Source organism: Balaenoptera physalus (genome assembly GCF_965194825.1).
Source record: "Balaenoptera physalus genome assembly, chromosome: 20".
Lineage (NCBI taxonomy): Eukaryota > Metazoa > Chordata > Mammalia > Artiodactyla > Balaenopteridae > Balaenoptera > Balaenoptera physalus.
Window position 1 is genome coordinate 22213266 of NC_138901.1, and position 22847 is coordinate 22236112.

General features: G+C 44.3%; 1 protein-coding gene across 1 annotated transcript; it reads right to left on the bottom strand.

The window, feature by feature from the left end:
- Nucleotides 1–1185: 1185 nt before the first annotated feature.
- LSM12 (LSM12 homolog) lies at nt 1186–21153 on the bottom strand. The gene is made up of 5 exons (XM_082440445.1): nt 20951–21153; nt 18961–19094; nt 5179–5288; nt 3635–3761; nt 1186–2851 (listed from the first exon to the last, which is right to left on the bottom strand). Exons 1-5 carry the CDS (start codon nt 21072–21074, stop codon nt 2759–2761), a joined length of 588 nt encoding a protein of 195 aa, XP_082296571.1. The 5' UTR covers nt 21075–21153; the 3' UTR covers nt 1186–2758.
- Between the last annotated feature and the right edge of the window lie 1694 nt (nt 21154–22847).

Sequence of the window (22847 nt, forward strand, 5' to 3'; positions counted from 1 at the left end):
TTAAGCATTTTAAATATCTTATTTAACCCTTCACACCAGTTCTAGGAGACGAGCATTAGTTTCATGTTTACAGGTGGGGAAACTAAAGCTTGGACAAATAAAATGACTTATCCGCAGTCACAAAGTGAGGAAATGGAAGTGTGAGAATTTGAAGCCAACTATTTATGTCTCCAAAGCATTTGTTCTTCCTTCCACACTGCATGTCTTTCCCACCATACTAACTCCACCTCTTGAATTGCTCAAAGTTCCCCCACATCATTTCATGGACTAAAACCAAAGAGTCAGAAGTGCTTCCTACCAGAAGCAGCTGGTACCCACTGTCTCCCATTCACAGGCCTAGAGACCAATGGGGAGAAAGTGATGACGTGGGACACGCGACACAGAGCTTCCTTCCAGGATTGCCATTTCCCATTAATCACGTTCACTTCTTTAATCGCATCTCTCAGGTTTTCTAGACCTTGCAAGGGCGCCTCTCTTCTCCCTTTTATCTTCTCCAGAAGTCTACATTTCCATGCGGACTAAATCAAAGGCTTGGTACTTTAAATCAAGTTCTGGCCAATGGCAGGTGATATGAAAGTATACTTCTCAGTCTTCTCTCGTTTTTCCTCCCAACAGTCCTGTAACAAATGGTCTCATGTATGTACCCACCCCCTTTATTTCCTCTACTCCACTTACATGCAGCTCCCAACCCTGGATCCCCTTCTTTTTTTTTTTTTTTTTTTTAATTTTATTTATTTATTTATTTTTGGCTGTGTTGGGTCTTCGTTTCTGTGCGAGGGCTTTCTCTAGTTGCGGCGAGCGGGGGCCACTCTTCATCGCGGTGCGCAGGCCTCTCACTATCGCGGCCTCTCTTGTTGCAGAGCACAGGCTCCAGACGCGCAGGCTCAGTAGTTGTGGCTCACGGACCCAGTTGCTCCGCGGCATGTGGGATCCTCCCAGACCAGGGCTCGAACCCGTGTCCCCTGCACTGGCAGGCAGATTCTCAACCACTGCGCCACCAGGGAAGCCCCCCCTTCTTAACTTATATACCTGGCACTGTATTTCTGGATGAGTTCTCAGGGGTAGAAGGAGAGAGGGTGAAGAGTAGGAAGCAGAGAGTTTAAAGGGAAAGGTCAAACCAAACACACACCTCCTCAGACCCCTCCCTCTGGGGCCTCTAAAGCACGCACAAACCCGAGACATGAGTGATGGTTAAAAAAATTTGGGTTTTATTGTTTTTGCTAAACAATACTAAAAAAAAAAAAATCTCATTTTGAAGGCAGGGCTTGAATTATTTAATTTTGATCCATTTATTTAATTAAAAAAAAAAGGAAGGGGAAAGAGATCATGGCCAAAGCAATAGTAGTTAACCCCCACCCCACCCCCAAAGCTCTAGCCAGTCACATGAGCATCACCCACCTCCCACGCCACAGTGCCTGATATTCAGATGGTGGCACACTCTACCCGCTGGACCGCCTTGCAGGCACAGAGGCAATGGGTGCCAGTTTAACTCTCAGCAGGTTAGTCAAACCAGACAAACTGGTGGGCTGAAGTCCAGAAATTCTTCCCAGGTTTTCTGCCCATTGGCTGAGCACATACAAACTGTCATAAGCTTGTAAAACTTAAGGGGGGGTAGGGAAGGGCATAAGAGCAGGAGGTTGGCAGAAGAGAAATGACAGGTCACCCAAGCTTTCTCCTGGGCTAGTGGCTCTGGATACAGACTTAAAGAGAGGTCGGAATAGGTAGACTCCAGGTTTCTCGTGAGAGAAAACCATCCTTCGAGAAGGAGCTGAGATGTGCCGTGCAAAATAGTTCTTCCTGCAGAGGGCACAGGAGAAAGGGCAGTGGACGCTCCCATCTAGCAGACAGGAGAGTGGTGAGGAAGTCCTTCTAGTACCGTGAAGTAAGACAAAGGCAGAGGGAGAATCCTGAGGTTTTTGCCAAATGTGAGACTGGTACACATACAGTTAAAGACTAAAAAGCTACCAGGAACCCTCAAAGCCAGATCCCATCTGCATACACTGGCTCTACAAAGTGCTGCAGGAGATTCTTGCTGTGAACTAAGTCAAGTTAGTTGCCTGGCTATGGGTGGTGGGGAGGACAGTACACGTTTACTTTCAGAGGGATGAGGTGGGAAGAGTGGCCATGATCTAGTAAAAAGACCTGCAAGAAGCAGAAAATATTTAGAGAACATTTTAATATATATTTTCATATATATATTTAAAGTTAAGAAAAATAAAACTAATTCAAGCCATGCCCTGTGCAAAAAAAGAAAAAAAAAAAAAAGAAAAATTTAAAGTGAGACCTCTGTCTGCTGCTCTAGTCTCAACTTAAGTATCACAGTCAGCTTGTTACTTTTATTTTGGAAGAGAAGATGTAAAAGTTTCTTTCAATCACTCAGAAGGCAAGTGTAGCCACTTATAAAAACAGAATGGCAGAGACAGACTGGGAAAGGAAAGTCAGAGGTGAAAGGGCAGAGAAGGAAAGGAATTTTCAAAAATAAAATTAACAAGGTGACTGTTCCAGAAGGGGGCTGTGAAAAGGACATGGTGGACCGAAGTCTGTTAGTCAAGTAATGATTCAACTTTTAAATTATTCTCTTGTTCTTTTCTGTTGGGTGTTTTGTTTGTTCAAGTCTAAGATTTGGAAATGCTGACCCTTTGTTGATAAGAGCCAACAGGAAATATAGAATCCCTTCCCTCCCCCGGCCTGCCTCCGCTGAAGCCACCACCATCGCCTCCTTGGCTGGATGCTGGAAGAGTCCTCTGTATGTGTGGACTCAGGATGACAGGGCAGCCTCCTTCTGTGGTTGCTGGGCTTGTGAACGCTGCAGTATCTTTTGGCTTTCCACGTCTCTAAAATGTTTTTCAACCTGAAAGAGACCAGTCAGCCTAGATCAGAAAAAGAGATGGGCACACAAGGCCTCCCAAACAGTTCACTCTAGACTTCAACAGCCCATCCTGGCTGTCTAGCTCGTGGATTATTCAGCACCTTTGCCCTTGCTGTCTGCTGGCCTTCCCAACAAGATAGCTGGGGGGTCCTCTTGTTTCAGCCACAATTTTTTGCAGCTTCAGCTAAGACTGTCTAAAAGAAGGGGAATCTATAAAGTAAAGCAAGAAGGGAGATTATTATGACCCAAACTCCCTCTCCCCTCCTCACACAAGTGCAGAATGAAAAGCTGGTGGGGAATTACAATCTTAAAACTTTTTACATCCACAATGTTGGTCTCTCAATGCTCAGTTTGTTTTTACAAATGCTGCAACTCAATCTAGAAAGTCAGATGACACATGAAGGGTCACAGACTCCAACAGCCACTGAGGTATACCAACCAGCCCTTCCCGAGAAGAACCCAGCCTGGGTTCAGACGCAATATCATGGAATGGTCTGGATAATTCCAAAAAGCCACACTGCAGAGGACATGGGGTTGACCACTCGCTTTATTCTGCACTGCCCAGTGGTTCCACCCCCCAAGAGTGTCCAAGCCATGGCTGCAGAGCACCATGCTGCAGGGAGGCAGGGTGATCAGGCAGGGCTGCTCGCAGGCTGGCTGTGTCAAAAGGGGCAGGGACTGCGGCGTAATGTCTTGCCCTCAGGCTGGAGGGGAGAAGGCTGAGGAATCATCCTCTCCCTAAGGTTTCACGGCTCCTTTACTTACTATTTTGCGTACATGGCTCAGTGCACTCCCCTCTTTGCCTTTACAGTTTTCCACTTGATATGGGGGTGTAATAACAACTTCTTCCATGACTACGATGTTTTTTTCTTGCCATTTACAGTCTTTAATGCTGGAAGGAGAAGAGAGCAGGTGAAAGTTACCTCTTGCGGGGCATCCCACACCTCCTGCCTGATGAATAAATAACTCCAGAAAGCTAACCCCAAGTTCCTAGCTCACCACTCAGCCAATAACTGGTTGCCATCAGCCCATAGGGAGAAGTAGCCAAGAAACATTTCCTGGGCACCACTGGCTAGGAAAAGCAATGAAACCAATGCACACTTATTCCAAGGATGGTCCAGAAGAGTTACTCTGAAGCATTAGGGACCTGAAAAACCACAGAAAACTTGGTGGCAGCCTCAGAAGTCCAAACTAATTTGACTTACAAATAAACAGCTAGGCTCAGGCCACTAGATTCAATTTAAATAGCAGCCTAGGGCAGGGGTTGGCAAATTTTTTCTATAAAGGGTCGGACAGCAAGTATTTCTGGCTTTGCAAGCCATACAATCTCTGTCACAACTACTCTGCTGCTGTACCTCAAAAGCAGTCACAGATAATACATAAACAAATGAGTAGATCTGGCCCACTGCCTGTAGTTTGCCAACCTTTGGCCTAGGGGGAAATGGTACCTTTCAAAAGACAGAACAAACTCCCCAACTTATTGCAATCTGTACTCTGCTCCCCACCAGCCGAAATGATAGCTGCTCCTCAAACTGGCCCTTCTCAATTATCAGGCAGCTGGGTAACTTGCCAGACTGGGAAAATCCAACCCAGTTCACACTTGGGGGAACCTAGGGCAGCTGCCGCTGCTAAGAGAGTTCCTTCACATACCTGTAAATGCTTAGATACTCACACCATGGCCTCAAACAGCTCTGATGCCAGCTACCATCTGTGCACCAGACTCAGGTGGTTAAATAGGGTAACAGAAGGCAGCAGGAAGAAGGGGGAGTGTCAAATGTTTCAGTTTTTCAGCAGCTAGGGAAGCTAGTGGAGAGTCAAATGACTTCTGCTGTGACAAAATGTCTTTTATGAGGTGGTAATAAGGTGGCCTTCTGCTCTCCCTAACTCCTTATGTTCACCCCAATATATAATTGGGAAGAGGGAGACAGATATAACTTTCCCTTAATAAAACTGCATCAGCTTTTAGAGAAAGGTACAAGATCAAAATAATAAAAGAGAAAGAAATCACTAGTTCTAAATTATGGAATACTAGGTCTGGAAGGGACCCTTAGGGATACTCTAATCCAAAACTAAGTTCTACAGATGAAGAAAATGAAGCCCAGAGCAGACAACTTGTTGGAGATTACACCATTCTACCATACAGAAAGGCAACAAGCACCGCATCTCTGGAAGCCGAGGTACTGCCAACACACTAACCAGCTTCCCTTGTGACATTCATAAACACAACTACCCCAAAATCAGCCACCAGACAGCACAGTCAGGCAGCATCACCCCCGGGGCAAGGGACCCCTATGCTCCCCCCAACTCACGTCTTGTGTATGGTCTGGAAGAGCTGCTGGCCCTCTAGGGAGACACCAGCGCTGATTGCATAGGCCTGGCTCAGCTTCTCCTCCTTCTCTGTCCGTGCTTTGCTGGCAAGCTAGGGTGGGGGAAAGGAAAGAGACTCAGAAAAGCATTCACCTTCATCCTTCCTTCAGGACCTAAGTTGAGGAAAAGATGCCGGAAAAGACTGATTTGGGTAGATTCAGTTTTCTGAGATCAAAAGTGAAACAAACAAAAACACACACAATATACCTCAACAGTTACTGCTATTCCTGGCAAACATCCGTTCCTTCCAGTACTTACTGAATGCCTACCATGTGCCAGACATTCACTGTACTAAGCTAGAGATACAGCACAGAAGGGGGCAGGGGAGACCGACTATAAACAAAAACAAACAAGATAACTTCAGACAGGGCTAAGTGCTAGGAAAAAAATAGAGTAGGGCAAGGTTACAGAGTATGACTTGGGGGCGGGGGGGGGGGGGGCCTACCTGATGGAAAGTGGTGGTCAGAGATAAAAGGTAATGCATACATTTCTACGAAAGGAAAGAATTAAGAATTTTTATCAGCTACTGCGCTAGAGCCTCAGGTTTAGAAATAAATGTCTACCACACCTTCAAAGACCAGGATTTGAAGTTCTAAAGACTCAACAATTCTAGTACCATTATCTGTACTCACATGGGGAGCCAGGACTCCAGGAAACCTAACCATGGATACTGTCCACCTTCGACTTGGGCTATAGCTACCATGCTCTTTAAAAAAAGGAATGGTCTGCATTCTACCTCATGTCTGTTCCTTAACTGCCCTCTAGTGGAACAACCATAAACTGATCAAGAATTGTAGTAAAGTCTAGTAGGTCTACTCAAATCTAGTAAATCGCTCCCAGCAGGGGTGGGTATCCTGTCTATCCCTACTGCCCCTCTAATACATTTCTGGTCCCCACCCCACACTACTGGTTGCTAGACTACAGAAGTACAAATTCGAGTGGAAGACAAAACAAATACACTGATGGTTTACACAAAAGGCAGATAATGCATCTGAAAGTCAAACAAATGACTTGGAGATTTTCAGATCCATGAACAAGAACATATACTTAGTATACTGATGCTGCAGCATACTAAAGACATATGCACAAACATACACATGAGAACACCCAACCTGTCCCCAAATACCAGCTCCTTAAATGCAAAGAGAGATCATACCTCCAGCACATTCCCAAAGTACCTAGATGCTTGGAATTCTTAAACATTCATATTCTGCTTTAACAGTGACCTTTCAAACCATAAGCCAAACATAGTTCTACAGGAGGAAAAATAAGCAAAGTGTCTAATTGTTGGTAAAATGAAGCACTTTATTAAGTGTGGGTTTGACTATGAAGAAGAGAAAAGGAGGCCTTCAATCAGGTTAGGGTAACTGGGGAGCCTCAACTGCCTCTGAGTTTCAAAGACTGAGGGAGGAGGGGGTATGAGCACAGCTCATGCACGCTGTCACTCTGGACTCCCTAGGTAAAAGGGGGAAGAAAGGCCAAAACTCTGCAGTGATTTAAAGCCAGAGCTCCCTTTTCACGTGGTCCCCAGGACATGGAGAGAGACAAATACAGCAACAGTAAATAAATGATCTTTCAAGCCAGGTCCTGCCATTCTGGCCCCACCAGGCTACAACTTTACAGAGAAGGAAATGCACAGGGCTGACAGCATTCCCCTGAGCACTGGCAATCCCAACTGCAGCAAGGAAGCCTCGTGGCTTGAAAGCACTCAGTTTCTATGGAATGAGAACTGCTAGGGGTGTATTTTAAGCAGCAACAAGCAAAGCTTACTTGGTCACCAAGAAAACCCTAGTAACAAGGAGTTTCCTTGAGTCTCACTTTCCAAACAATCCTGAAGAAAATCTGAAGTCTCCAAGGAAAGAAAGGAAAACTGGAGGGAAGCAGAGCTCCCTTGGATTAACCAAGCTCCTGCAGAGCTCCTGAGAAGTGGCTAGTGGTCAGGCAGATGTTTACCCCATGAGCAGGCAGAAGGGTCTCACTCTGAGGTCTTTTTAAAAATATTTATCCCTGAAGACCAAAAACACCTCCCAACGTTGGGTCAGACAAAGCTGCTTCTATAAAGCTTGTGTTGCCTAGATAGTAACAGCACCCATTCAGGAAGACAAGAGTTGGCTCAGGAAAAGCAGGCATCCATGCAGAATATTTAAGAATGGAACTGACAAATGAAGCTGGGGTTGGGGAGGGGCGGGAAAGCTGGAAGAAGAACCACTTTTGAATTTTTGCCAGAGGCAGAGTAAAATGGATATAAATCTCAGCCACAAGTGATTTGTTTAAACAGCCTGAGTAAAATCAACACAATGGTTATAGAACAATGATTTCAAAATACACCCTAGTCACTCCCACCCCCGGCCTCCGCCAAATACCTGTTGTACAATCTCTTCTAAAGGGTCTGAAAGCAAAGGAGAATGGACTAGATGACTCTCCATCTCAACCCATAGTGCAGACTGATCCCAAATGCTAAATGATACAAGGGAGAGCCTTGGAAAAGTCAGCAGAAATCAGTGTAAGCTGACTATTTCAATTTGCCCCAATATCCTCAACTACTCTACCTGTACCTGCAATTGTGCTTTGGGGATTTGGATTCACAGCAAACCCTGAAGCCTCCAGCTGCCAGTTTATGAACTGTATTTTCATGGCAATCTGAAAATGCTTAAACCTAATATTCAGCTACAGAGATCTGCTTTCACTAAGAGGCTGTATAAACGGGTTAAATTTCTCCCACAGAGAACTGCATCAATTAGGCATGAGGAAGATTACCTTCACAAAAAGAATCTAGAAATGTTTCTTCTCAAAATTGGGGTGAGAAGGGAAGGGAGATTACCCTGCTCTTTTCACACATGTTCCTGAAAACCCATGACAAATGTGGATAAGCCTCCTTTTGTAAAGCAAGTGACTATCACTCTACCCTCAAGTTAGCTGTAGCTCTACATTTCCCCACATCATATTTTTGTAAACTAATGCATATCTATAAATGGTCCAGTTACTCCAAGTTAATAAGTTTATGGTTACTGTCAAATCGCCAGAGAAAACCAATAAAAGCTGTCCCCAACAGAGGAGGTGTAGGGTATGACTTTTAGGCTTCAGAGGGTCATCAGGACTGCAGTTTTTAAATTCAGTAACTATCACCATACTACATTCATTTTCAGTGCAAGCATGCCAACTGCTGGCCTCTCTTCCAATCAAAACTGAAGCACTAACTGGGTTAGAATCATAAAGAATGTTAAAGGCACCAACTTTAAGAATACACTGGGTTCAGGCAGACTGAGAAGCACAAACCTACAAATACATGTTACTAATGTACACGTGGCCTAATTGAAATAACTGCACAAGACAGCCTGCATTTATCTACCTCTCCTTTTATTTTGCACAATTCCCAGTGAAAACATTCATTCCTTGTCTACTAACCAGTTCTTCCTCTCTTGGCCATTCTATATATAGCAACTTGATGTGGGCAACAAAGAAAAGCGCATGAACTTGACTCCAAAGCACGTCAATATTAAAAGGCTTCTAGTCACGCCTGCTGCTGGGTAACCCTCGAGTGAGTGCATCAGTGAACAGCGACAACGCATCTCTCCTCCTGCACTCAGTGACATGGAGAAGAGGAAGCAGCCACAACAACATAATCCAAGCATCTTGTTATAACCTCATCTTGTTACTTGGTCACCAGCTGGGCCATCTTATTTCCACATACCCAGACCAGGAAAGCACAGGTGCTGTGGGGAATCCAGAGGGATTCCTACTGCAAGTATTTAACAGGCTGTGACAGCTGATCCAACAAGGGAAGCAAAGTCCAGAGAGGAACCTGCTGGATGTGACCTACTGACTCCACTGAGCCACTCTTGGTTTGTCTTCCCTCTGTATTCGGGCCTTCCAACCAGCTGCCCTCACAGAGGGGTTAGGAAGCACTGCAGCTGCTGCCCAGAACTGGCAGTGCTGCCTGCAAGGCCTGATGGAGGCTGAGGGATGGCAGACCAAAGCAGCCAAGAACCACTGTCATCTTAAGGGCCCACGCTTGCTCCTGCTGTTTCAATTCTGGGGCGCACTTCTGGAAAGCCCTCATTCTTGGCTAGCAACAAGCAGGCTCAAAAATATTTCTTCTGGGGCTTCCCTGGTGGTGCAGTGGTTAAGAATTCGTCTGCCAATGCAGGAGACATGGGTTCGAGCCCTGGTCCAGGAAGATCCCACATGCCGCGGAGCCACTAAGCCCGTGCGTCACAACTACTGAGCCTGTGCTCTAGAGCCCGTGAGCCACAACTACTGAACCCGCATGCCTAGAGCCCATGCTCCACAACAAGCGGAGCCACTGCAGTGAGAAGCCCACGCACAGCAACGAGGAGTGGCCCCCGCTCGCTGCAACTAGAGAAAGCCCGCGCACAGCAGCGAACACCCAACGCAGCCAAAAAAAAAATACATAATATAAATAAATTTTTTAAAAAGTAACCTGAGATGAATAATATGAAAACCCCAAAATAACCCAAATATTCATCAATATGAGATTCATTAAATAAAGTTATTTTAAAATATATATATATATTTCTTCCAACTATCAATATCCCCAAGTCTTCCTGCTCCCTGGCTGAAAGTTCCTGTCTGAAAGTTTCTAATAAAATACTGTTCTTTACAACCTCAGATAGCTGGGAACTCAAATAGAGAACCCTGCTTGAAGTCATGTCCCAGAATACATAACAATGAACCAAAACACTGAATCAAGCAGGGGAACAGTAGAGTCCCAGGGGCCTGGCAGTGAACACTAAAATCCTAAGAGCTAATTTGTTGAGTGAGAAATTACTCCACGCAATGCACGGAGCTACACGCTTTACATGTATTCAATGTTTAATCTTCCCAACAATTCTGTGAAATAGGGACTAAAATTACTCCAACTTAACAGATGGACTTGCCCAAGTTTACCAAGTCACAAGTGGGAGAGTCTGGATTTGAACCCAAACAGTCTGACTCCAGAGCTTGCATTCTGAACTCTGCACTATACTCAAATAGTTCCACCTAAGAGAAATAAGAGAAATGTTGAAAATACACTTATAAATTTGAATGTAAAAGAAAATGTTTTATAAAAGAGAAAACATTTTAAGCCTCAGCTGCCATCTTCTCTTTTTATCAGTGAATTCTGACATTTCCATCAATGTCCTCTGTACAGAACACAATTGTCTGCCTTTTAGTGAAGGGCCTCTGTTTTCTGAAAAGGGTCCCAGTCTCACCCTAAACCTCAAGGACATCCTTTCTTTCTTTGGTTGAAGGTAATTCATAGGAATGCTTTTAAGAAAACAGATCCTGTGTGAGAAAGCATTTCAGGCCAATAATAATGGGTATTCCCTGAACCCATCATTTTCTGATGTGCCAAGACTAGAGAAGCTAAGTCCAGCAAGTCTTCTGCACTAGAAAGTTAAGGTACATTGAGAGCGTTGAGCTATGATGAAAAACACCATGCAGCAATTAAACTCCAATAAAGATGTTTAAAAAAAAAGAAGGAAAAACACCCTTGCAAATCCAGGGGCCACAGTGTCACCTCAGTCTCCAGGCTCTGACTATCATATTGCTGTCGTACAATACAGGCCAGCCTCAAGTCAGTCAGTACACGCTATAAGCAAAGTTTTATACTTCACCTGGCTTAGAACAAAAACTAGTTGCCAGCAAAGTCAATAGTTTTTCTTAGTTATTTGTAATTATGTCAACAAACACTATTCATAGCTACAAAAGACAGATAAACCTCCTGGACACCAACAGAGTAATTTCCTAGTCCCAAGACCCTGACACCAGCACTGCTGTGGAACCTCCACAGGACTCTGCCAGGAAAAAAAACTGGCGCTGATATAAACTGAAATTTGACCTCAGCAACCTATCTGTGAGAGTATACGCTCAAATTAGCCATCTCACACACGGCCGTGAGGATTAAGGGAGATAACATGGGTGAGAGCACTAGGTGAGTTGTAAAGCACTGTACAAATATTAGCTGTTAACATTATTATTATAACATCATTATTATTAGCACAGAGAAGGTGCCTTGTGGGTTATTTCAAAAAAATTCATATAATCCAACCTTCCTTTAGCCAATGAGCTCAGGGCTCTCTCTCTCTTCTGCTTTCTCTAAGAGCTGCTAGAGAGGCTATAAATCCTTAACAGAATAACTTCCAAAATATAACTGGAATAGTAAGTTGGAAAATGCACTTTATGTGCCAAAATGGGGGCTTTGTTTATAGAATAAAGAGTTGATTTTATTCAGAGATAGTGAAAGAACCATGTGCTGTCATTTCCTGGGCTCTGAAGAGGGCAGAAAAAGAAAAGTAAAAAAGAAAAGCCACCCCCTTGCCCCCCACCACCACAAACAAAAGAGATTCCAGCTCAAACCCCTACCTACCACTCACTAGCTGCATGAATCTGAGCAAGATGCATAACCTCTCCTGAGCCTTAGTCCATTCATGGGGGCCCATCCTAAAGGGTTGTTATTGGAGTTCAGTAAGATATACATCTAACACCAATACTGGCACTTAACTAGTCCCTTCCCTCATTTCTAAGAACTGCCACCAGTTTAGCTCACTGACAGAAGAGCAAAAGTTTTTAAATTGCAAAGATGGACAAACTGAAATCAATCCAAATCAGCTTGATTCCATTTAACTTCCCTCCCTTTACCAAATGAATTGTGATTTGTTCTTCAAGACCCTACTCCACTGTTACATCTGAGAAGGCTTTCCTAAAATGTTCACTACTCTAAGCCAAGGATTGGCAAACTACAGCCTGTGGGCCAAATTCAGACAACCACCTGTTTTAGTTAAGTTTTATTGGAACGACCATGACCATTTGTTTACATATCACCCACGGCTGCTTTTGCGGCAAAGGCAAAGTTGATAGTTGTGACAGAGAATGTATAGCCCACAAAGCCTAAGATATTTACTATTGGGCCCTTTACAGAAAAGGTTTGCTGCCCCCCTGCAAGAAGTTAAATGCTGCTGTCCCTCACCACTCCCAAACATGAGATTTTTGAGGACAAAAGCAGTATCTTAATCATCCTGACATTCCCAGCACCAGGAAGGGAGGGGGAGAGAGAGGGAAGTCAGATCAAAGGAAAAGAAACCTTGACTATTAGAGATTCACAGACCAGTTCCCAATGGTTAAGTGGCTAACACACAGTCATACAACAATTCATTAGCAGTCCAGCTGTGAAAAGAACCCAGCTCTTCAAACTCCCCACATTCTACCACACTATACTGTTAGCTTTTGGCATGGTATATAGATCCTTTAACTTTCCAGTTCATGTACAATTTGCTTCACTCTCCAGGGTAGTTTCTGGTATTTATCTAAGCTAGCCTTAAATTCCAATGCTAGAACTTGACTGCACCACTTGTTTTTTTCTTCCCCCCCAAGCCTAATCTCTGCCAGGAAAATTAAACCAGTTAGAATGCCCCTTTCTCAACACTGTAAGAGATACTACCACTGAGCTATCAGTAAAGTGCTTATTTTGAATCGTCTCTGTGTCAAAGAGATAGAATGCAGAGGTGGCTGCAACAACACACCTATGGCACATCTCTGCCAGTCACTTGGGCCGAGCAATCTGTCTTTTCACGTAGACGATTCTCCCCACACCCCTGTGATGTCAGGAAAGCCCCCTTCAGAACCAAACTCTTGACCTGAGGAGGGCTCCACCAAGTCAGCGGGCTGCCATGCACTAGAGCCTGAAGTGAGTCATGAGCCCTAGCCTGGAACGCTGCACCCCCTACTATGGTTATCAGGTTGACCCCAATGTTTGAATGCCACCAAATGTGACCTCTTTCAAAGGTTAGTGATTTTTAAAATGGCAGTCAATCACTCTACCTCTCTGATTTCATCTCACACCACTCACTACTTACTGTGTCCCTGTTACTCAGCAATGATGGGTTCTTCTCTTCACCCCACACTTGCTTGCATCTTCATGACACTTCTGTGAGGAAGCAGCTGTCTGCTCAGAGTCAGGTGCAAAACTTGCTGGTGGACTCTAACCTGGGACTGTGGCCTTGACAACACATTCTAATCAAGTGAGCCAGTAGGTTACATGCAGCTTCTAGAAGCCAGAAAAATTTTATCTGACAAAAAAGTCTTGCCTTCCCTAGACAAGTTATTTCCCTTCCACTTTCATAATATGAACACATTCTACCTTTTACTAATATATACATACCTAAACATAGGGTGGCCAAGTCATCTGATTCTACTTGGTGATAACTCCATACCTCAACACGTTAGGGTCAAGATATGGTCAAGGTCTCAGCGAACAGGATAGGTCCATGCACACAGGCCACAATGCAGTAGCTACCAACGACCCCAGGAATTTACTCATACTTGAGGATTATCCCTCACGTCAACAGAAAGCCGTAAGGTTATGCTAAATCTTAGCTTTCAAGCTGGTTAGAACTCAAAACAAAAACCAAGCCAGGGCTTCCCTGGTGGCACAGTGGTTAAGAATCTGCCTGCCAATGCAGGGGACATGGGTTCGAGTTCTGGTCTGGGAAGATTCCACATGCTGCGGAGCAACTAAGCCCGTGCGCTGCAACTACTGAGCCTGCGCTCTAGAGCCCGTGTTCCGGCAACAAGAGAAGAGACCGCAATGAGAAGCCCACGCACCGCAAGGAAGAGTAGCCCCCGCTCACCACAACTAGAGAAAGCCCGTGCACAGCAACAAAGACCCAATGCAGCCAATCAATCAATAAAATAAATAAAATAAAATAAAAAAACACCAAGTCAATTCTTCCCTGTGTGACATCATACCTAAAGGTAAGCAATGACGTCAGTTCCTTTCAAAAGTGAACTTTGTGAACAGGCCCTTCCACTCCCAGACCAATCTCCCAAGTATCATTTTTATCCAAAGGCAGCCAACTCATTCTTCATTACCAGGTGCTGATGAAATGCTCTTTGAATCTCTTCTTCCTGGTTCTTCTTCCATTTAATCACTCACTGCTGGTTAGTAAGGTACAAATGGGTAATAAATACTCAAAACAGGCTGATCAATCAGTGGTTTGGTAAGGGAGGTCGATGCCTTATCTGTGGAGGTCACTTTTCCATGCTTTGTCCCTTTTCCTGCCTCCTGCACAACATACGAGCATCTCCTCCAGAAAGTCTTCTCCAAATCAGCAAAGTGAGAAGGAGACTTACATGTCATTCGATGCACTGGAGGCATTTATCCAAACAAATGAATACATAACACTTGCCTTGGCTGTCTCAGTGAGTTTTTTCCTAAGAGTCTCAGGAGTTGAAAGCACAACCTCTTAGGTTCTGTGACTGCTCACGCTAACCTCCAGTACTCAGGCAAGTGTTCACTTAATTATGCCACTTGATAACACTGTCCTGGAAATTCACATTAATTCTGGTCACAACAAGAGGTATCCAATATAATTTTGATTTTCCCCAGTCTTGGGTTGGCAAGTTCTGATATCTGAGTGAATGTCAGATCTAGTATCAGGAAAGACTGACATAAGAACAGTGCCAATGTTCTTGGCTGCTTCCCTTTGTCATACTGCCCCTCTCCCCCCATCCTGCTCCTACACCATAATTCAAGGAACATCAATTGGTTGCACACAGCTAATGCGGGAGAATAGGACTAACATCTGCCAACTCTGGGCAACTTGACCTAATCCTCCAAACAACTCTATGAGATAGGTACTAACATGATCCCATCTCTATGGTGAGAAAGCTGATGCTCAGCAAGGTTAAGAGGCAGAGAAGTGACTTTAAAGACTTATCCACTTGGTTCCAGTGTTCTTTCTACTAGACCATTCTGCTCCTGACCACACAACACAGATGCTTCTCTTTACTCAGAAATATTACTTAGGATTATAGATATCTGCATACTCATTTCATGTCACCAACCTACTCTATAAGTTCCTTGGGTAAGCGCACACAGAAGCAGAAAAAACATGGGACTTTGCCATCAAAACATCAGACCTGACTTCAAATTCCAGCTCAATCACTTACTAGTCGAATGACCTTAAGCTACTGACTCATCCTCTCTGAGACTCAGTTTACTTTTCTGTAAGATGGTGATGGTACCCACACCATAAGAACTATTGTTAGGATTAAACGAGATGTCTACCGATTACTAGTTCAGAGGGTGGCATGTAAAAATATTAGTTCCTACACTACTTGCCATATAACCTAGAACAAGTCACTTAAACTGATAAGCCTATCTTCCCATCTCTTAAACTAAAAGGAAAAGAATACACTCTAAAGATCACAAAGCATGGTTTTGAGAATGAACCGAGATGTGTCAAAGCTCTTTGTAAACTGTAAAGCCCTAGAAAAATGTAAGGTATGGTCCCCAACAGAGCTTACCACAATGCCTTGCACAAAATAATTTTCAGTAAATGTTTGATAAATGCTACATAAAAGAGAACTCTGTTAATACTGACATGTCCCAAATCATCTGAGAGCACTAACTCATGGGCAATCTTTAACCCCAGAGAACAAAATGTGGAGTCAATTCAAAGGAACTTGTTAAGAAACACTTTACTTCACCCTACCATGCAGACCCTGGGCTCTCATCCTCATGCAATATTTAAACCTTCCTCGTGACAGAAAACTAATAAGCCACATGGTGAATAACCTGAACCTCACTTATGATTGGCTTTGGTGTGCTTTTGTACTTTTACAGTCAGGAAATTCAAAACAATTTTACAGGGTACAATGTTACTGTGGAGAAGATAAAATGACATTCAAAACTTCTACCTTCTGTGACCCCACTGTCCTCTTCCAAGCTTCCTCTTACATCCCACTGCTGTGGACAGACATAGGACATCTTAGCCTGCAGTGAAAGTGCCAACCAAAAGCAAAACAAGCTCATCTCCAAGAACTGCTAGTTCATACCATCTCTAGTTGGGCTGGAATTAAATATTTCCTTTAAAAGGCCTTCTATTCCATTTCCTGCTGGGTCGGAGTAAATATCCGGTTTATATCAACAGGTTTAATTAAACAGAGCACTTACTATGTCAGCAAGATGAGCCATCACGTGATGTTACCTTGCACTGGAAGTGGAGTACACAGGTAGTGCTCCCTAGACTGCAAGTATCAACAGTTTTCTTCCAGGAATTTCAAGGCACTTTAGTTCCCTTCTAAAACGCTTAAACAATCCTCCATCCTAAAAAGAACTCAAGCTCATGCTCTTAAATGAGATGAACTTTTCATGTCATTCAAGCAACATGTAGTTGCCCAGATTAGCTGTTTTCAGTAACAGTAAGAGCCCTTGGGAAGAATCACAAAGCATCCTCAAAGGTTGGTTTCAAGGGAACACCAATATAGCTTATTCATAAACAACTCTACGAATGAAGAATGAATAAATGAAACCCAAAGACAGCCCTCCAACCTAATTTTAGTCTTCAGTTTCTGACTCCTTTTTCAAGACTTGGCAAGCAGGCCACAAAGTAAGAAAAGTAAAGATTTCTGGTATTCCACAACCTATTACTTCCAGCTGCTTTCTTGAAAGAGTGGGTAAACAACTAGTTAACAATAATGCTAGTAGACAACTGACCAGCAGAAAGCAAAACCCTAAAGGCAAAGATAATCCGCAAACCAATAACAAAGAATTGCTTCTCAACAGCTCCCACTTAACAGTCCCACCCACACCACTCCAGCCCCTCTCAGATAAATGGTGGCACTTGGTGGTCATAAGAGCAGAATCCTGTATCTTTTAAATTTGACAAAATCATCCCTATTTCAGATTATCTTTCCTCGACTACTCACTAAAGGTTGCTGACAAACTTCTCATACCCTACAAACACTAAAGGATAACTTAGAGCCCTTTTCACCCTCAACATACCAGGCATAAACTATTTTATTTGAAACTTTTAAAATCTCTTCTGGGGACTTCCCTGGTGGCACAGTGTTTAAGAATCCGCCTGCCAATGCAGGGGACACGGGTTCAAGCCCTGGTCCGGGAAGATCCCACATGCCGCGGAGCCACTAAGCCCGTGCTCCAGAACTACTGAGCCTGCACTCTGGAGCCCGCAAGCCACAACTACTGAGCCCGCGTGCCACAACTACTGAAGCCTGCGTGCCTAGAGCCTGTGCTCCACAACAAGAGAAGCCACCGCAACAAGAAGCCCGCGCACCGCAATGAAGAGTGGCCCCCGTTCACCACAACTAGAGAAAGCCCGCAGGCAGCAACGAAGACCCAACGCAGCCAAAAATAAAATAAATAAATAATCTCTTCTGCTAACAGAAGATCATCCAAAGACGACCTATACTTTAATAGGAGGACTGAGCCACTGTTCCAAAAATCTATAAGTCTAAGAATGGGACATTCTGTACGCAACAGGCTTTAATATGAAACCCAAGACCCTTCTGAATCTGTCCTCAGACATCAGTAAAAAAAAAAGTGTGGCACTTCCCTGGAATCTAGAAAGAAGGGAACTCCAGATCTGAGGTAACTGCATTCTGCCAGCCTCAGTCACTCTCCTTTGTTTCAGCTGCCTGAGTGTCTCCCTGCTTTGCTGAATTGTAGCAAACACACTACATTCCCAAGAGAGGCAAGAGAATATACATTATTCCAATACTCTTATAAAGGGAAAAAAACTTCCACCACACTAATTCAAGAGACTTAAGGAAAGGCAACAGTTATGAAAACTGAAGGCCTAACTTACTCATTCAACAAGTACTTACAAAGCACGTACTCTGCGCAAGGCTCTGTATATTTAGTGATGAACAAAACGGGTATAGTTCCGAATCCCACAAAACAAATTTTGGTTAGATAGAAAAGTAAACAAATGATATACAATTATAATTACAAAAAAGCTATGAAGAGGGTAACCTTAAGTCGCAGTTTGCCCAAGACACACCAATCTATACTCGTCTCGGTGTAAAACAAAAGCACCCCCCGCCTTTACTCTCAAAAATGTCCCAGATTGGACTATATATGATATGTCACCTTATCTCTGAAGGCTAAGGTACTGTAAGAGAGAATAATGGGGGCAAATCACTTTAGCCTGAGTGATCAGAGAAGACTTCTTGAAAGAGGTGCCATTAAACTGAGTCCTGACGGATAAGGCTCCAGTCATTCTGAAAGGGTGCTCCAAGTACAGGGCACAGCAAAGGCTACAACAGGGCTTGGGGCATTACTATTATTGATCAACATGAACTTTGGCTAACAGAACTAAAGAATCAGGAAAGTTATCTGAGGGTTCCCAGAGACCAATCTGTACATCCAAGATTAAAATATCCTAAAACTCTAATTTTGTTAGACCTCAAAATTCAAACATAAAGACAAAAACAAAGCTCTAAGGCAGTGGTTTTCAAATTTTTGTAGGTCATTAATCCCTCTGAGAATCTAAAAAAATATTCCAAATCTTCACCCAGGAAACATATATTCTCATGTGCACACATACACAATTTCAGGAGGTTCAGAAGCAACACCCCTACCCAACCCTCCCAACACTGGAAGTTCACACATGGACTGCAGGTTGAGGGGGGGGGGGGCGGGGGGCGGGGAAGCCCTCTTTCACAAAGGACAAAAGCCAGCTCTCAACTCTATTTCTCTATTTGGTCATTAAGACATTTCTTAAAATCTTCTGAAGATACCCAGGAATAAAGAGAAAAGTTAAACTGATATATTTTTTAAAAAATATATCAAAACAAGCAATTGTAAATCACTGAAAAAAATGAAAAACAAACAATGGACAATGTATGTACCACCAAGAGTCAATGAGACTCCAATTTCCCATCATTTTGGAGAACCAGAACTGCCCTCAAGTCCTTACCTTACTAACATTGAGTGAAGCTAGGGGAGGAGGGGTTTCTGTTCGGTCATTAATTATTTCCACTTCTGAAACATACTGTAAGTTTATGAGCAAGATGTCTGCGTGGTTGGGCTTTCCACTGGAAGAGGGACATTCTGGTGAAAAAATAAAGTTAAGGAAAATAGGGGCAAGCAGAGAACTGACACATCCCAAAGGGGCATGGAAAACACAATTCACCCAAGGCTTGTGTAAAAGGTGTGCCACAAGCAAGAGAGGGAGCCTCACAAGAATCACACCTCTCCGCAGGAAATCTCTGCCTGTCACTTTCCTGCCGCACAACCCCATAACCAAAAGATCTCAAGCTTTTCAAAGCCAAACACAATCCAAAATTGGAAGCCTCAACAGTGTTTCTGTCACCTTCTCTTTACCGGTTTTATGAAGAGGCTTAATACAGTTTTAATGCCATTATGTATACTGTTTGTCTTGAACCTAATGAACCACACTGAGGAGCAAGTACTTCCTGTTCTTGGTATAATACTCCCTATATCCGAACAGTGCTCTTTTCTCTTTTTCAGATTTGAGATTTCCCATTTCGCACAGGAGGAAACTACAGCACTGGAAAGGAAGCTCACTCAAGGTGACCCAGCTAGCTAACCCATTCATTCATTCATTCATTCATTCATTCACTCACTCACTCATTCTCCAACCATTTCTCAAAAGCATACTGTATGTCAATTAAAGGTAGAGTAATTCTTCATTCCGAAATCCTTCCAACTAAACCACTAATGGAAAAGGTCTTACTTGGTCCAGGTATGAAGTCTTGTGTTTAAAAAACAAAAACAGAAATTTAAAAAAACCCGCTACTGTTCTTGCTGTAATTAGTTTCAAAGGACATCTTCCTAAGCTACAAATCCACAACCAGTAGTTAAATGAATTAAAATACTTGCCAGTCAAAGGCAGCAGCAGACTCAGTAGGAAACTTCCTTTTGAAAGGTGCCATAAGCGATTACTCTTAAAAAAAAAAAAATCCAAATAAACCCACCTGTGGCTGAAATAAAAGGGGAAGGGGTGGCACATTTATTACAACCAGGTAGTATTCTGTTTCCACGACTGAGTTTCCTGGAGTAATTCAGAAATCACTTCCACCCCAAAGAAAGAGACCACCTTTTCCATTCTGTTAAACACTGACACATTCAAAAGGGAAGGCTACTGCTATGGAGAAGTCAGGACTCCATGTGCTGGGCTGACAAGAGAAGACAGTTTACTCTTTCACCTGTAACCCACACATCCATACATAAACCCCTGAAAAACGTGGTCCTCTCTCTCTAGACCAGGTTTCCAATACAAACATCCCCAAAACAGCAACTTCCAAATCACTGAGAAGCCGAAAATTCAGCACTCCCTGCCCCCAGCGGCACCACGCATACACAAGCACCAGCAAAACAAGCCCCTATCCCCAGTTCTGCTACAAACTCTGTCCTGCAGTTACTCTCCCCCCAGACAGGAGAGGCCCATTTGGTCACCACCCCACCGCCCTTTCTTGGACCAAATCCCATCAGTGGACAACCCCTCCTGAACTCCATACCCCTGTCCCACTCACTAGCAGTTCCTTACTCTACACACCCCCTCCCCACATGATTTTACCCGTCCCCCTCCCAACCGGGCTCCAATCACCAGCCCCCTCCCACGACCACCCGTCTCCGGATTACTGTGTCCCCTCTCCTAGCGTTCCCCCCGAAAAGCCATCCGCGTGTCAAGCCCCCCTCCACCCACCCACCCTCGTTCGGGGCCCAGCTCCCACAACGGGTGGGACACAAGGGTCCCCAAGGCCGACCGAGGGACCCACGAGAGGGGGAGGGGAGCTCAGGGCCGTGCGCATGCGCTCCGGGCGCCGCGGTAGCCGGTCGCCCCTAGGCCCGGAGAGGGCCCCAGCCACCGCCGTCGTCCCCCGCCCCCCCACCGCCGCACATACACGCCGGCCCGGCCTCGGGCTCCGCGCAGGGAAGGATACTTAAAGCCAGCATCTTGGACTGGTAGTCGAAGGCTACCACCTCGCCCTGCAGCCGCTGCTCCTGGCACGTCCGGCACGACACCTGGCTCCCAACGCTGAAGTACTCGCCCGGAGGAGCCGCCATCTTGGGAGAGCAGCCGCGGCCGGCGGCGGCGGCGGCAGCAGCAGCGGGCGAAAGCCGGGCCCCCAGTGAGCGCCGCGCCGCGACGCACGGGGCGTGCTGACGTCACACGCCAGGGCGTGGCCTGGACTGGGTGGGGCGGGAGCCTAGGTGGATGAGGAGGAAAGAGGAAATAAAAGAGGAATGTGAATAATTACGTTAGTGCGGCTACGCCCGGTTTGTAACAAGCTTGCAAGGTCCATTTTAGAAGTTAAAGATAAATGACCTACGTCGAATGAAAAGGGGAGGGAGGAGGGAACTGCAGTCTTCATTACGTGCACACGTTGACACAAGAGTTTGATGAATGAACTCTGTATTTTACAAATGAGGAATCCGAGGCCCAGAAGACTTAACTAAACTTGCTCAAAACGATTACACCTAACTACAAAGTGGTAGTGGAAAGAACATTGGCTGTAGAGTTAGCTAAAACGGAATTGGAATTCCACTGAGTTATATGACCTTGAGCAAATTACTAAGCCTGATTCTTTTCTTTATTCCTTCTGTATTATCACTGTTGAGCATCCAGCAACCCTTCGATGTAGGAATCAATATCCTCATTTTACAGAGGAAGAAACTAAGTCTTAGACTAAACTTTGTCCCGGGTCGCACAACTAGCAAGGATTCGGTCTACCTGTTTCCAAAGACGGTGCTATTTACTGCTATGCTATATTACATAATACCTCACAGAGTAGTTAGGAGGGGCGGGAGATAATGAGATAATGTGTACAAATGCATGGCATATAGTAGATCCTTAATAAATGGTAGTTCCTCCGTGATCACCCATCATTGTTGGAACTCAAGATGCTTCCCCATCTCCCATCTTGCCCTCTCCTCTAGAAAACCGGGCAAAGAGCCAGAATGAGGAGCAATGGTGTTGACAAAGGGAGCCTTGGGGTAGGAGTTTTGGGCCCCCCATTAATGACTATCTAATATACGAAACAGTTTTCTTAACATGTAAGTACGATGCAGATGCATTTTCAAGCCCTACCATCACCAGTTGCCATCCCTAACCCACCTAACCTTCCACTAAAGAAATTCTAGAGCCTCATGTATGAGTAAGGACAGGCAAAGAGAGGGAGGCAAAGGGCCAGTCCTGGCACTACTTAACCTGAACAAATTTCAAAAGTGTTTCCTTGCCTTGCAAGAGACATCAACTTCCTAAAGTTGGGCCCATATTAGTACAATCATTGTAATAGAAATAAACATACTGCTCCCTCATACTTGGGTTTTTCCAGAGAACTTTCACGTCTACCCCATAACAAGTCATACGTAACTGCCACTCCACCTTTTATATTATTTTACATGGTGATTATAGGTGCTCATAAATGACTGCCAGGCACTGTTAGGAAAAGCTTCCTGGAAGAAGTGGAAAAATCTGAGACCTGAAAGACAAGCAGGGAAAGAGTAGCCATGTTCTAAGCAGAGGTAACTGCAGATGTCAGGACCCCTGAAAGGAGAGAGCTTGGTGATTTCAGGGAGCATAAAGTAGCTCAGAAATATCATGAAACAGAATGTGGGACTGGGCTGGTAAAGGTTGTCTTGGCTAGAGGCCAAGCAAACTTTCAAAGACTAAGAAAATTTAGGCTTTTTCCTTGGGGCAATTGAAAAACATTTAGCAAGGGAGCGAAATGAGATTTGTATCCAGCTTCCTTTCCCCACACCTTTTTAATTAGTGAAATTCATCTCTTTCCAAGAAGAACCCAAATTTACATTCTCATTTTCACCCCTCAAAAACTC